This window comes from Bacillus rossius, chromosome 15 (assembly GCF_032445375.1).
Source record: "Bacillus rossius redtenbacheri isolate Brsri chromosome 15, Brsri_v3, whole genome shotgun sequence".
NCBI classification, from domain to species: domain Eukaryota; kingdom Metazoa; phylum Arthropoda; class Insecta; order Phasmatodea; family Bacillidae; genus Bacillus; species Bacillus rossius.
In genome coordinates, this window is record NC_086342.1 from 2906532 (window position 1) to 2920686 (window position 14155).

General features: G+C 34.8%; 1 protein-coding gene across 15 annotated transcripts in view; it reads right to left on the bottom strand.

Moving 5' to 3' along the window:
* LOC134539287 (titin-like) overlaps window positions 1-14155 on the bottom strand; it is a 299819-nt gene that overhangs the window by 75399 nt on the left and 210265 nt on the right. For 14 of the 15 annotated variants that reach the window (XM_063381172.1, XM_063381170.1, XM_063381171.1 and 11 more), the window contains exon 1: window positions 1-11820. This exon is cut by the window's left edge and continues 21168 nt beyond it. The exons of the other annotated variant lie outside the window; for it this stretch is intronic. In XM_063381172.1, coding sequence (XP_063237242.1) covers window positions 1-10027 — 10027 coding nt within the window. In that variant the 5' untranslated portion in view covers window positions 10028-11820. Of the gene's footprint in view, window positions 11821-14155 lie in introns of those variants that run through there. 15 annotated transcript variants of the gene reach the window in all.

Below are 14155 nucleotides of genomic sequence, written 5' to 3' on the forward strand. Positions count from 1 at the left end.
CTGATAACTCTTCTTGTACAACATGTTCAATCTTATCACTGACAATTTTCTTCATTAAATATTCTTTTTCTTCTACACTTTCTGGTGATTTATCTAATTGTACAGCTTCTTCCACTTCTCTTTCTTCCACAGACACTTCTTTCACCTCTATTGCCTCTTTTTCAACTTCTTTAGGTAAAACTACTTCTAATTTTTCTTCTTTCACTTCAGGTTCCTCAACAGCAATTCCTACAGGACGCTCATCAGTGACAACGACCTGTGATAATGCAAATTCCTCAATTTTTGCAGTCATTTCAACCACAGGAAGTTCTTTTTCTTCTACTTTCTCAACCATTTCATCTTCCACTTTCTCAGTTTTATCCTTAACAACTTCCTTATCAATAATTTCCTTAGTTGGTTCTTTCTCTTTTACTTCTTTGTGTAACACTACATCCTCCTTTGTCAATGCAACAACTTCCTCCTCTTTAACAACCTTCAAATCTTCTACTTCCCTCACTGGCATTAATTCCTCAATTACTTTTTTGACAATAGATTGATCATCCTCCACTTTAGTCAAATCTAATTCTTTCACCTTACTCACATCAACTATTTTCTCAACAGTTATTTCCTCAATAACCTTTTCCTCTACAACAGGTACAACTGATTCCGATATTTCTTCTCTAACATCTTCTATTGCTAGTTTTTCTTTCTCTTCAACCTCTGCTTCTGCTTTCTTCAATTTAACAATTTCATCTGCAACCTCATCTGATCTAACCTCTAATTTTTCCTCTTCTAAAACCACTGGCCCAACCATTGCATCCATTATTTTCAAATATTCAGGTTCTGCCTGTTCAAATATCTCTTTGGGTAATGGCTCTTTATCAGTTGTTTCTAATTCATGCTCCTCTCTAGATTCCTCCATTATCAGCTCTTCTTTACTGACTTTTTCAATTATTTCTTCTTCTACAACAGATTCTTCAATTTCTCTAACTTCCTTTACAACTTTTCTTGCTATTTCAGTAACCTCTTCTACTAACATTTGCTTTTCGACATCTATAACTTTATCAACATATGCCTTCTCCTCCTCCGTATCTTTTTCTAGAGTAATTTTATCAATAGTTTCAACTAATTTAGATGGCACCTCTTCAACCACAGGTGTCTTCTCAGCTACAATAATTGCTTCCTTAGAAGGTGATTCCATTATTTTGGCTTCTTTTATTGTAACCTCCTCAGCTATTTCCTCAAACCCTGCAACCACAGCAACTTCTTTCTCATCCAACAATACTTTAGGTTTTTCTACTACAACCTCTTCTTCAATCGATTTAACAACTGATAACTCTTCTTGTACAACATGTTCAATCTTATCACTGACAATTTTCTTCATTAAATATTCTTTTTCTTCTACACTTTCTGGTGATTTATCTAATTGTACAGCTTCTTCCACAGACACTTCTTTCACCTCTATTGCCTCTTTTTCAACTTCTTTAGGTAAAACTACTTCTAATTTTTCTTCTTTCACTTCAGGTTCCTCAACAGCAATTCCTACAGGACGCTCATCAGTGACAACGACCTGTGATAATGCAAATTCCTCAATTTTTGCAGTCATTTCAACCACAGGAAGTTCTTTTTCTTCTACTTTCTCAACCATTTCATCTTCCACTTTCTCAGTTTTATCCTTAACAACTTCCTTATCAATAATTTCCTTAGTTGGTTCTTTCTCTTTTACTTCTTTGTGTAACACTACATCCTCCTTTGTCAATGCAACAACTTCCTCCTCTTTAACAACCTTCAAATCTTCTACTTCCCTCACTGGCATTAATTCCTCAATTACTTTTTTGACAATAGATTGATCATCCTCCACTTTAGTCAAATCTAATTCTTTCACCTTACTCACATCAACTATTTTCTCAACAGTTATTTCCTCAATAACCTTTTCCTCTACAACAGGTACAACTGATTCCGATATTTCTTCTCTAACATCTTCTATTGCTGGTTTTTCTTTCTCTTCAACCTCTGCTTCTGCTTTCTTCAATTTAACAATTTCATCTGCAACCTCATCTGATCTAACCTCTAATTTTTCCTCTTCTAAAACCACTGGCCCAACCATTGCATCCATTATTTTCAAATATTCAGGTTCTGCCTGTTCAAATATCTCTTTGGGTAATGGCTCTTTATCAGTTGTTTCTAATTCATGCTCCTCTCTAGATTCCTCCATTATCAGCTCTTCTTTACTGACTTTTTCAATTATTTCTTCTTCTACAACAGATTCTTCAATTTCTCTAACTTCCTTTACAACTTTTCTTGCTATTTCAGTAACCTCTTCTACTAACATTTGCTTTTCGCCATCTATAACTTTATCAACATATGCCTCCTCCTCCTCCGTATCTTTTTCTAGAGTAATTTTATCAATAGTTTCAACTAATTTAGATGGCACCTCTTCAACCACAGGTGTCTTCTCAGCTACAATAATTGCTTCCTTAGAAGGTGATTCCATTATTTTGGCTTCTTTTATTGTAACCTCCTCAGCTATTTCCTCAAACCCTGCAACCACAGCAACTTCTTTCTCATCCAACAATACTTTAGGTTTTTCTACTACAACCTCTTCTTCAATCGATTTAACAACTGATAACTCTTCTTGTACAACATGTTCAATCTTATCACTGACAATTTTCTTCATTAAATATTCTTTTTCTTTTACACTTTCTGGTGATTTATCTAATTGTACAGCTTCTTCCACTTCTCTTTCTTCCACAGACACTTCTTTCACCTCTATTGCCTCTTTTTCAACTTCTTTAGGTAAAACTACTTCTAATTTTTCTTCTTTCACTTCAGGTTCCTCAACAGCAATTCCTACAGGACGCTCATCAGTGACAACGACCTGTGATAATGCAAATTCCTCAATTTTTGCAGTCATTTCAACCACAGGAAGTTCTTTTTCTTCTACTTTCTCAACCATTTCATCTTCCACTTTCTCAGTTTTATCCTTAACAACTTCCTTATCAATAATTTCCTTAGTTGGTTCTTTCTCTTTTACTTCTTTGTGTAACACTACATCCTCCTTTGTCAATGCAACAACTTCCTCCTCTTTAACAACCTTCAAATCTTCTACTTCCCTCACTGGCATTAATTCCTCAATTACTTTTTTGACAATAGATTGATCATCCTCCACTTTAGTCAAATCTAATTCTTTCACCTTACTCACATCAACTATTTTCTCAACAGTTATTTCCTCAATAACCTTTTCCTCTACAACAGGTACAACTGATTCTGATATTTCTTCTCTAACATCTTCTATTGCTGGTTTTTCTTTCTCTTCAACCTCTGCTTCTGCTTTCTTCAATTTAACAATTTCATCTGCAACCTCATCTGATCTAACCTCTAATTTTTCCTCTTCTAAAACCACTGGCCCAACCATTGCATCCATTATTTTCAAATATTCAGGTTCTGCCTGTTCAAATATCTCTTTGGGTAATGGCTCTTTATCAGTTGTTTCTAATTCATGCTCCTCTCTAGATTCCTCCATTATCAGCTCTTCTTTACTGACTTTTTCAATTATTTCTTCTTCTACAACAGATTCTTCAATTTCTCTAACTTCCTTTACAACTTTTCTTGCTATTTCAGTAACCTCTTCTACTAACATTTGCTTTTCGACATCTATAACTTTATCAACATATGCCTCCTCCTCCTCCGTATCTTTTTCTAGAGTAATTTTATCAATACTTTCAACTAATTTAGATGGCACCTCTTCAACCACAGGTGTCTTCTCAGCTACAATAATTGCTTCCTTAGAAGGTGATTCCATTATTTTGGCTTCTTTTATTGTAACCTCCTCAGCTATTTCCTCAAACCCTGCAACCACAGCAACTTCTTTCTCATCCAACAATACTTTAGGTTTTTCTACTACAACCTCTTCTTCAATCGATTTAACAACTGATAACTCTTCTTGTACAACATGTTCAATCTTATCACTGACAATTTTCTTCATTAAATATTCTTTTTCTTCTACACTTTCTGGTGATTTATCTAATTGTACAGCTTCTTCCACTTCTCTTTCTTCCACAGACACTTCTTTCACCTCTATTGCCTCTTTTTCAACTTCTTTAGGTAAAACTACTTCTAATTTTTCTTCTTTCACTTCAGGTTCCTCAACAGCAATTCCTACAGGACGCTCATCAGTGACAACGACCTGTGATAAAGCAAATTCCTCAATTTTTGCAGTCATTTCAACCACAGGAAGCTCTTTTTCTTCTACTTTCTCAACCATTTCATCTTCCACTTTCTCAGTTTTATCCTTAACAACTTCCTTATCAATAATTTCCTTAGTTGGTTCTTTCTCTTTTACTTCTTTGTGTAACACTACATCCTCCTTTGTCAATGCAACAACTTCCTCCTCTTTAACAACCTTCAAATCTTCTACTTCCCTCACTGGCATTAATTCCTCAATTACTTTTTTGACAATAGATTGATCATCCTCCACTTTAGTCAAATCTAATTCTTTCACCTTACTCACATCAACTATTTTCTCAACAGTTATTTCCTCAATAACCTTTTCCTCTACAACAGGTACAACTGATTCCGATATTTCTTCTCTAACATCTTCTATTGCTGGTTTTTCTTTCTCTTCAACCTCTGCTTCTGCTTTCTTCAATTTAACAATTTCATCTGCAACCTCATCTGATCTAACCTCTAATTTTTCCTCTTCTAAAACCACTGGCCCAACCATTGCATCCATTATTTTCAAATATTCAGGTTCTGCCTGTTCAAATATCTCTTTGGGTAATGGCTCTTTATCAGTTGTTTCTAATTCATGCTCCTCTCTAGATTCCTCCATTATCAGCTCTTCTTTACTGACTTTTTCAATTATTTCTTCTTCTACAACAGATTCTTCAATTTCTCTAACTTCCTTTACAACTTTTCTTGCTATTTCAGTAACCTCTTCTACTAACATTTGCTTTTCGACATCTATAACTTTATCAACATATGCCTCCTCCTCCTCCGTATCTTTTTCTAGAGTAATTTTATCAATACTTTCAACTAATTTAGATGGCACCTCTTCAACCACAGGTGTCTTCTCAGCTACAATAATTGCTTCCTTAGAAGGTGATTCCATTATTTTGGCTTCTTTTATTGTAACCTCCTCAGCTATTTCCTCAAACCCTGCAACCACAGCAACTTCTTTCTCATCCAACAATACTTTAGGTTTTTCTACTACAACCTCTTCTTCAATCGATTTAACAACTGATAACTCTTCTTGTACAACATGTTCAATCTTATCACTGACAATTTTCTTCATTAAATATTCTTTTTCTTCTACACTTTCTGGTGATTTATCTAATTGTACAGCTTCTTCCACTTCTCTTTCTTCCACAGACACTTCTTTCACCTCTATTGCCTCTTTTTCAACTTCTTTAGGTAAAACTACTTCTAATTTTTCTTCTTTCACTTCAGGTTCCTCAACAGCAATTCCTACAGGACGCTCATCAGTGACAACGACCTGTGATAATGCAAATTCCTCAATTTTTGCAGTCATTTCAACCACAGGAAGTTCTTTTTCTTCTACTTTCTCAACCATTTCATCTTCCACTTTCTCAGTTTTATCCTTAACAACTTCCTTATCAATAATTTCCTTAGTTGGTTCTTTCTCTTTTACTTCTTTGTGTAACACTACATCCTCCTTTGTCAATGCAACAACTTCCTCCTCTTTAACAACCTTTAAATCTTCTACTTCCCTCACTGGCATTAATTCCTCAATTACTTTTTTGACAATAGATTGATCATCCTCCACTTTAGTCAAATCTAATTCTTTCACCTTACTCACATCAACTATTTTCTCAACAGTTATTTCCTCAATAACCTTTTCCTCTACAACAGGTACAACTGATTCCGATATTTCTTCTCTAACATCTTCTATTGCTGGTTTTTCTTTCTCTTCAACCTCTGCTTCTGCTTTCTTCAATTTAACAATTTCATCTGCAACCTCATCTGATCTAACCTCTAATTTTTCCTCTTCTAAAACCACTGGCCCAACCATTGCATCCATTATTTTCAAATATTCAGGTTCTGCCTGTTCAAATATCTCTTTGGGTAATGGCTCTTTATCAGTTGTTTCTAATTCATGCTCCTCTCTAGATTCCTCCATTATCAGCTCTTCTTTACTGACTTTTTCAATTATTTCTTCTTCTACAACAGATTCTTCAATTTCTCTAACTTCCTTTACAACTTTTCTTGCTATTTCAGTAACCTCTTCTACTAACATTTGCTTTTCGACATCTATAACTTTATCAACATATGCCTCCTCCTCCTCCGTATCTTTTTCTAGAGTAATTTTATCAATAGTTTCAACTAATTTAGATGGCACCTCTTCAACCACAGGTGTCTTCTCAGCTACAATAATTGCTTCCTTAGAAGGTGATTCCATTATTTTGGCTTCTTTTATTGTAACCTCCTCAGCTATTTCCTCAAACCCTGCAACCACAGCAACTTCCTTCTCATCCAACAATACTTTAGGTTTTTCTACTACAACCTCTTCTTCAATCGATTTAACAACTGATAACTCTTCTTGTACAACATGTTCAATCTTATCACTGACAATTTTCTTCATTAAATATTCTTTTTCTTCTACACTTTCTGGTGATTTATCTAATTGTACAGCTTCTTCCACAGACACTTCTTTCACCTCTATTGCCTCTTTTTCAACTTCTTTAGGTAAAACTACTTCTAATTTTTCTTCTTTCACTTCAGGTTCCTCAACAGCAATTCCTACAGGACGCTCATCAGTGACAACGACCTGTGATAATGCAAATTCCTCAATTTTTGCAGTCATTTCAACCACAGGAAGTTCTTTTTCTTCTACTTTCTCAACCATTTCATCTTCCACTTTCTCAGTTTTATCCTTAACAACTTCCTTATCAATAATTTCCTTAGTTGGTTCTTTCTCTTTTACTTCTTTGTGTAACACTACATCCTCCTTTGTCAATGCAACAACTTCCTCCTCTTTAACAACCTTCAAATCTTCTACTTCCCTCACTGGCATTAATTCCTCAATTACTTTTTTGACAATAGATTGATCATCCTCCACTTTAGTCAAATCTAATTCTTTCACCTTACTCACATCAACTATTTTCTCAACAGTTATTTCCTCAATAACCTTTTCCTCTACAACAGGTACAACTGATTCCGATATTTCTTCTCTAACATCTTCTATTGCTGGTTTTTCTTTCTCTTCAACCTCTGCTTCTCCTTTCTTCAATTTAACAATTTCATCTGCAACCTCATCTGATCTAACCTCTAATTTTTCCTCTTCTAAAACCACTGGCCCAACCATTGCATCCATTATTTTCAAATATTCAGGTTCTGCCTGTTCAAATATCTCTTTGGGTAATGGCTCTTTATCAGTTGTTTCTAATTCATGCTCCTCTCTAGATTCCTCCATTATCAGCTCTTCTTTACTGACTTTTTCAATTATTTCTTCTTCTACAACAGATTCTTCAATTTCTCTAACTTCCTTTACAACTTTTCTTGCTATTTCAGTAACCTCTTCTACTAACATTTGCTTTTCGACATCTATAACTTTATCAACATATGCCTCCTCCTCCTCCGTATCTTTTTCTAGAGTAATTTTATCAATAGTTTCAACTAATTTAGATGGCACCTCTTCAACCACAGGTGTCTTCTCAGCTACAATAATTGCTTCCTTAGAAGGTGATTCCATTATTTTGGCTTCTTTTATTGTAACCTCCTCAGCTATTTCCTCAAACCCTGCAACCACAGCAACTTCTTTCTCATCCAACAATACTTTAGGTTTTTCTACTACAACCTCTTCTTCAATCGATTTAACAACTGATAACTCTTCTTGTACAACATGTTCAATCTTATCACTGACAATTTTCTTCATTAAATATTCTTTTTCTTCTACACTTTCTGGTGATTCATCTAATTGTACAGCTTCTTCCACTTCTCTTTCTTCCACAGACACTTCTTTCACCTCTATTGCCTCTTTTTCAACTTCTTTAGGTAAAACTACTTCTAATTTTTCTTCTTTCACTTCAGGTTCCTCAACAGCAATTCCTACAGGACGCTCATCAGTGACAACGACCTGTGATAATGCAAATTCCTCAATTTTTGCAGTCATTTCAACCACAGGAAGTTCTTTTTCTTCTACTTTCTCAACCATTTCATCTTCCACTTTCTCAGTTTTATCCTTAACAACTTCCTTATCAATAATTTCCTTAGTTGGTTCTTTCTCTTTTACTTCTTTGTGTAACACTACATCCTCCTTTGTCAATGCAACAACTTCCTCCTCTTTAACAACCTTCAAATCTTCTACTTCCCTCACTGGCATTAATTCCTCAATTACTTTTTTGACAATAGATTGATCATCCTCCACTTTAGTCAAATCTAATTCTTTCACCTTACTCACATCAACTATTTTCTCAACAGTTATTTCCTCAATAACCTTTTCCTCTACAACAGGTACAACTGATTCCGATATTTCTTCTCTAACATCTTCTATTGCTGGTTTTTCTTTCTCTTCAACCTCTGCTTCTGCTTTCTTCAATTTAACAATTTCATCTGCAACCTCATCTGATCTAACCTCTAATTTTTCCTCTTCTAAAACCACTGGCCCAACCATTGCATCCATTATTTTCAAATATTCAGGTTCTGCCTGTTCAAATATCTCTTTGGGTAATGGCTCTTTATCAGTTGTTTCTAATTCATGCTCCTCTCTAGATTCCTCCATTATCAGCTCTTCTTTACTGACTTTTTCAATTATTTCTTCTTCTACAACAGATTCTTCAATTTCTCTAACTTCCTTTACAACTTTTCTTGCTATTTCAGTAACCTCTTCTACTAACATTTGCTTTTCGACATCTATAACTTTATCAACATATGCCTCCTCCTCCTCCGTATCTTTTTCTAGAGTAATTTTATCAATACTTTCAACTAATTTAGATGGCACCTCTTCAACCACAGGTGTCTTCTCAGCTACAATAATTGCTTCCTTAGAAGGTGATTCCATTATTTTGGCTTCTTTTATTGTAACCTCCTCAGCTATTTCCTCAAACCCTGCAACCACAGCAACTTCTTTCTCATCCAACAATACTTTAGGTTTTTCTACTACAACCTCTTCTTCAATCGATTTAACAACTGATAACTCTTCTTGTACAACATGTTCAATCTTATCACTGACAATTTTCTTCATTAAATATTCTTTTTCTTCTACACTTTCTGGTGATTTATCTAATTGTACAGCTTCTTCCACTTCTCTTTCTTCCACAGACACTTCTTTCACCTCTATTGCCTCTTTTTCAACTTCTTTAGGTAAAACTACTTCTAATTTTTCTTCTTTCACTTCAGGTTCCTCAACAGCAATTCCTACAGGACGCTCATCAGTGACAACGACCTGTGATAATGCAAATTCCTCAATTTTTGCAGTCATTTCAACCACAGGAAGTTCTTTTTCTTCTACTTTCTCAACCATTTCATCTTCCACTTTCTCAGTTTTATCCTTAACAACTTCCTTATCAATAATTTCCTTAGTTGGTTCTTTCTCTTTTACTTCTTTGTGTAACACTACATCCTCCTTTGTCAATGCAACAACTTCCTCCTCTTTAACAACCTTTAAATCTTCTACTTCCCTCACTGGCATTAATTCCTCAATTACTTTTTTGACAATAGATTGATCAACCTCCACTTTAGTCAAATCTAATTCTTTCACCTTACTCACATCAACTATTTTCTCAACAGTTATTTCCTCAATAACCTTTTCCTCTACAACAGGTACAACTGATTCCGATATTTCTTCTCTAACATCTTCTATTGCTGGTTTTTCTTTCTCTTCAACCTCTGCTTCTGCTTTCTTCAATTTAACAATTTCATCTGCAACCTCATCTGATCTAACCTCTAATTTTTCCTCTTCTAAAACCACTGGCCCAACCATTGCATCCATTATTTTCAAATATTCAGGTTCTGCCTGTTCAAATATCTCTTTGGGTAATGGCTCTTTATCAGTTGTTTCTAATTCATGCTCCTCTCTAGATTCCTCCATTATCAGCTCTTCTTTACTGACTTTTTCAATTATTTCTTCTTCTACAACAGATTCTTCAATTTCTCTAACTTCCTTTACAACTTTTCTGCTATTTCAGTAACCTCTTCTACTAACATTTGCTTTTCGACATCTATAAACTTTATCAACATATGCCTCCTCCTCCTCCGTATCTTTTTCTAGAGTAATTTTATCAATAGTTTCAACTAATTTAGATGGCACCTCTTTAACCACAGGTGTCTTCTCAGCTACAATAATTGCTTCCTTAGAAGGTGATTCCATTATTTTGGCTTCTTTTATTGTAACCTCCTCAGCTATTTCCTCAAACCCTGCAACCACAGCAACTTCTTTCTCATCCAACAATACTTTAGGTTTTTCTACTACAACCTCTTCTTCAATCGATTTAACAACTGATAACTCTTCTTGTACAACATGTTCAATCTTATCACTGACAATTTTCTTCATTAAATATTCTTTTTCTTCTACACTTTCTGGTGATTTATCTAATTGTACAGCTTCTTCCACTTCTCTTTCTTCCACAGACACTTCTTTCACCTCTATTGCCTCTTTTTCAACTTCTTTAGGTAAAACTACTTCTAATTTTTCTTCTTTCACTTCAGGTTCCTCAACAGCAATTCCTACAGGACGCTCATCAGTGACAACGACCTGTGATAATGCAAATTCCTCAATTTTTGCAGTCATTTCAACCACAGGAAGTTCTTTTTCTTCTACTTTCTCAACCATTTCATCTTCCACTTTCTCAGTTTTATCCTTAACAACTTCCTTATCAATAATTTCCTTAGTTGGTTCTTTCTCTTTTACTTCTTTGTGTAACACTACATCCTCCTTTGTCAATGCAACAACTTCCTCCTCTTTAACAACCTTCAAATCTTCTACTTCCCTCACTGGCATTAATTCCTCAATTACTTTTTTGACAATAGATTGATCATCCTCCACTTTAGTCAAATCTAATTCTTTCACCTTACTCACATCAACTATTTTCTCAACAGTTATTTCCTCAATAACCTTTTCCTCTACAACAGGTACAACTGATTCTGATATTTCTTCTCTAACATCTTCTATTGCTGGTTTTTCTTTCTCTTCAACCTCTGCTTCTGCTTTCTTCAATTTAACAATTTCATCTGCAACCTCATCTGATCTAACCTCTAATTTTTCCTCTTCTAAAACCACTGGCCCAACCATTGCATCCATTATTTTCAAATATTCAGGTTCTGCCTGTTCAAATATCTCTTTGGGTAATGGCTCTTTATCAGTTGTTTCTAATTCATGCTCCTCTCTAGATTCCTCCATTATCAGCTCTTCTTTACTGACTTTTTCAATTATTTCTTCTTCTACAACAGATTCTTCAATTTCTCTAACTTCCTTTACAACTTTTCTTGCTATTTCAGTAACCTCTTCTACTAACATTTGCTTTTCGACATCTATAACTTTATCAACATATGCCTCCTCCTCCTCCGTATCTTTTTCTAGAGTAATTTTATCAATACTTTCAACTAATTTAGATGGCACCTCTTCAACCACAGGTGTCTTCTCAGCTACAATAATTGCTTCCTTAGAAGGTGATTCCATTATTTTGGCTTCTTTTATTGTAACCTCCTCAGCTATTTCCTCAAACCCTGCAACCACAGCAACTTCTTTCTCATCCAACAATACTTTAGGTTTTTCTACTACAACCTCTTCTTCAATCGATTTAACAACTGATAACTCTTCTTGTACAACATGTTCAATCTTATCACTGACAATTTTCTTCATTAAATATTCTTTTTCTTCTACACTTTCTGGTGATTTATCTAATTGTACAGCTTCTTCCACTTCTCTTTCTTCCACAGACACTTCTTTCACCTCTATTGCCTCTTTTTCAACTTCTTTAGGTAAAACTACTTCTAATTTTTCTTCTTTCACTTCAGGTTCCTCAACAGCAATTCCTACAGGACGCTCATCAGTGACAACGACCTGTGATAATGCAAATTCCTCAAATTTTGCAGTCATTTCAACCACAGGAAGTTCTTTTTCTTCTACTTTCTCAACCATTTCATCTTCCACTTTCTCAGTTTTATCCTTAACAACTTCCTTATCAATAATTTCCTTAGTTGGTTCTTTCTCTTTTACTTCTTTGTGTAACACTACATCCTCCTTTGTCAATGCAACAACTTCCTCCTCTTTAACAACCTTCAAATCTTCTACTTCCCTCACTGGCATTAATTCCTCAATTACTTTTTTGACAATAGATTGATCATCCTCCACTTTAGTCAAATCTAATTCTTTCACCTTACTCACATCAACTATTTTCTCAACAGTTATTTCCTCAATAACCTTTTCCTCTACAACAGGTACAACTGATTCCGATATTTCTTCTCTAACATCTTCTATTGCTGGTTTTTCTTTCTCTTCAACCTCTGCTTCTGCTTTCTTCAATTTAACAATTTCATCTGCAACCTCATCTGATCTAACCTCTAATTTTTCCTCTTCTAAAACCACTGGCCCAACCATTGCATCCATTATTTTCAAATATTCAGGTTCTGCCTGTTCAAATATCTCTTTGGGTAATGGCTCTTTATCAGTTGTTTCTAATTCATGCTCCTCTCTAGATTCCTCCATTATCAGCTCTTCTTTACTGACTTTTTCAATTATTTCTTCTTCTACAACAGATTCTTCAATTTCTCTAACTTCCTTTACAACTTTTCTTGCTATTTCAGTAACCTCTTCTACTAACATTTGCTTTTCGACATCTATAACTTTATCAACATAAGCCTCCTCCTCCTCCGTATTTTTTTCTAGAGTAATTTTATCAATAGTTTCAACTAATTTAGATGGCACCTCTTCAACCACAGGTGTCTTCTCAGCTACAATAATTGCTTCCTTAGAAGGTGATTCCATTATTTTGGCTTCTTTTATTGTAACCTCCTCAGCTATTTCCTCAAACCCTGCAACCACAGCAACTTCTTTCTCATCCAACAATACTTTAGGTTTTTCTACTACAACCTCTTCTTCAATCGATTTAACAACTGATAACTCTTCTTGTACAACATGTTCAATCTTATCACTGACAATTTTCTTCATTAAATATTCTTTTTCTTCTACACTTTCTGGTGATTTATCTAATTGTACAGCTTCTTCCACTTCTCTTTCTTCCACAGACACTTCTTTCACCTCTATTGCCTCTTTTTCAACTTCTTTAGGTAAAACTACTTCTAATTTTTCTTCTTTCACTTCAGGTTCCTCAACAGCAATTCCTACAGGACGCTCATCAGTGACAACGACCTGTGATAATGCAAATTCCTCAATTTTTGCAGTCATTTCAACCACAGGAAGTTCTTTTTCTTCTACTTTCTCAACCATTTCATCTTCCACTTTCTCAGTTTTATCCTTAACAACTTCCTTATCAATAATTTCCTTAGTTGGTTCTTTCTCTTTTACTTCTTTGTGTAACACTACATCCTCCTTTGTCAATGCAACAACTTCCTCCTCTTTAACAACCTTCAAATCTTCTACTTCCCTCACTGGCATTAATTCCTCAATTACTTTTTTGACAATAGATTGATCATCCTCCACTTTAGTCAAATCTAATTCTTTCACCTTACTCACATCAACTATTTTCTCAACAGTTATTTCCTCAATAACCTTTTCCTCTACAACAGGTACAACTGATTCCGATATTTCTTCTCTAACATCTTCTATTGCTAGTTTTTCTTTCTCTTCAACCTCTGCTTCTGCTTTCTTCAATTTAACAATTTTATCTGCAACCTCATCTGATCTAACCTCTAATTTTTCCTCTTCTAAAACCACTGGCCCAACCATTGCATCCATTATTTTCAAATATTCAGGTTCTGCCTGTTCAAATATCTCTTTGGGTAATGGCTCTTTATCAGTTGTTTCTAATTCATGCTCCTCTCTAGATTCCTCCATTATCAGCTCTTCTTTACTGACTTTTTCAATTATTTCTTCTTCTACAACAGATTCTTCAATTTCTCTAACTTCCTTTACAACTTTTCTTGCTATTTCAGTAACCTCTTCTACTAACATTTGCTTTTCGACATCTATAACTTTATCAACATATGCCTCCTCCTCCTCCGTATCTTTTTCTAGAGTAATTTTATCAATAGTTTCAAC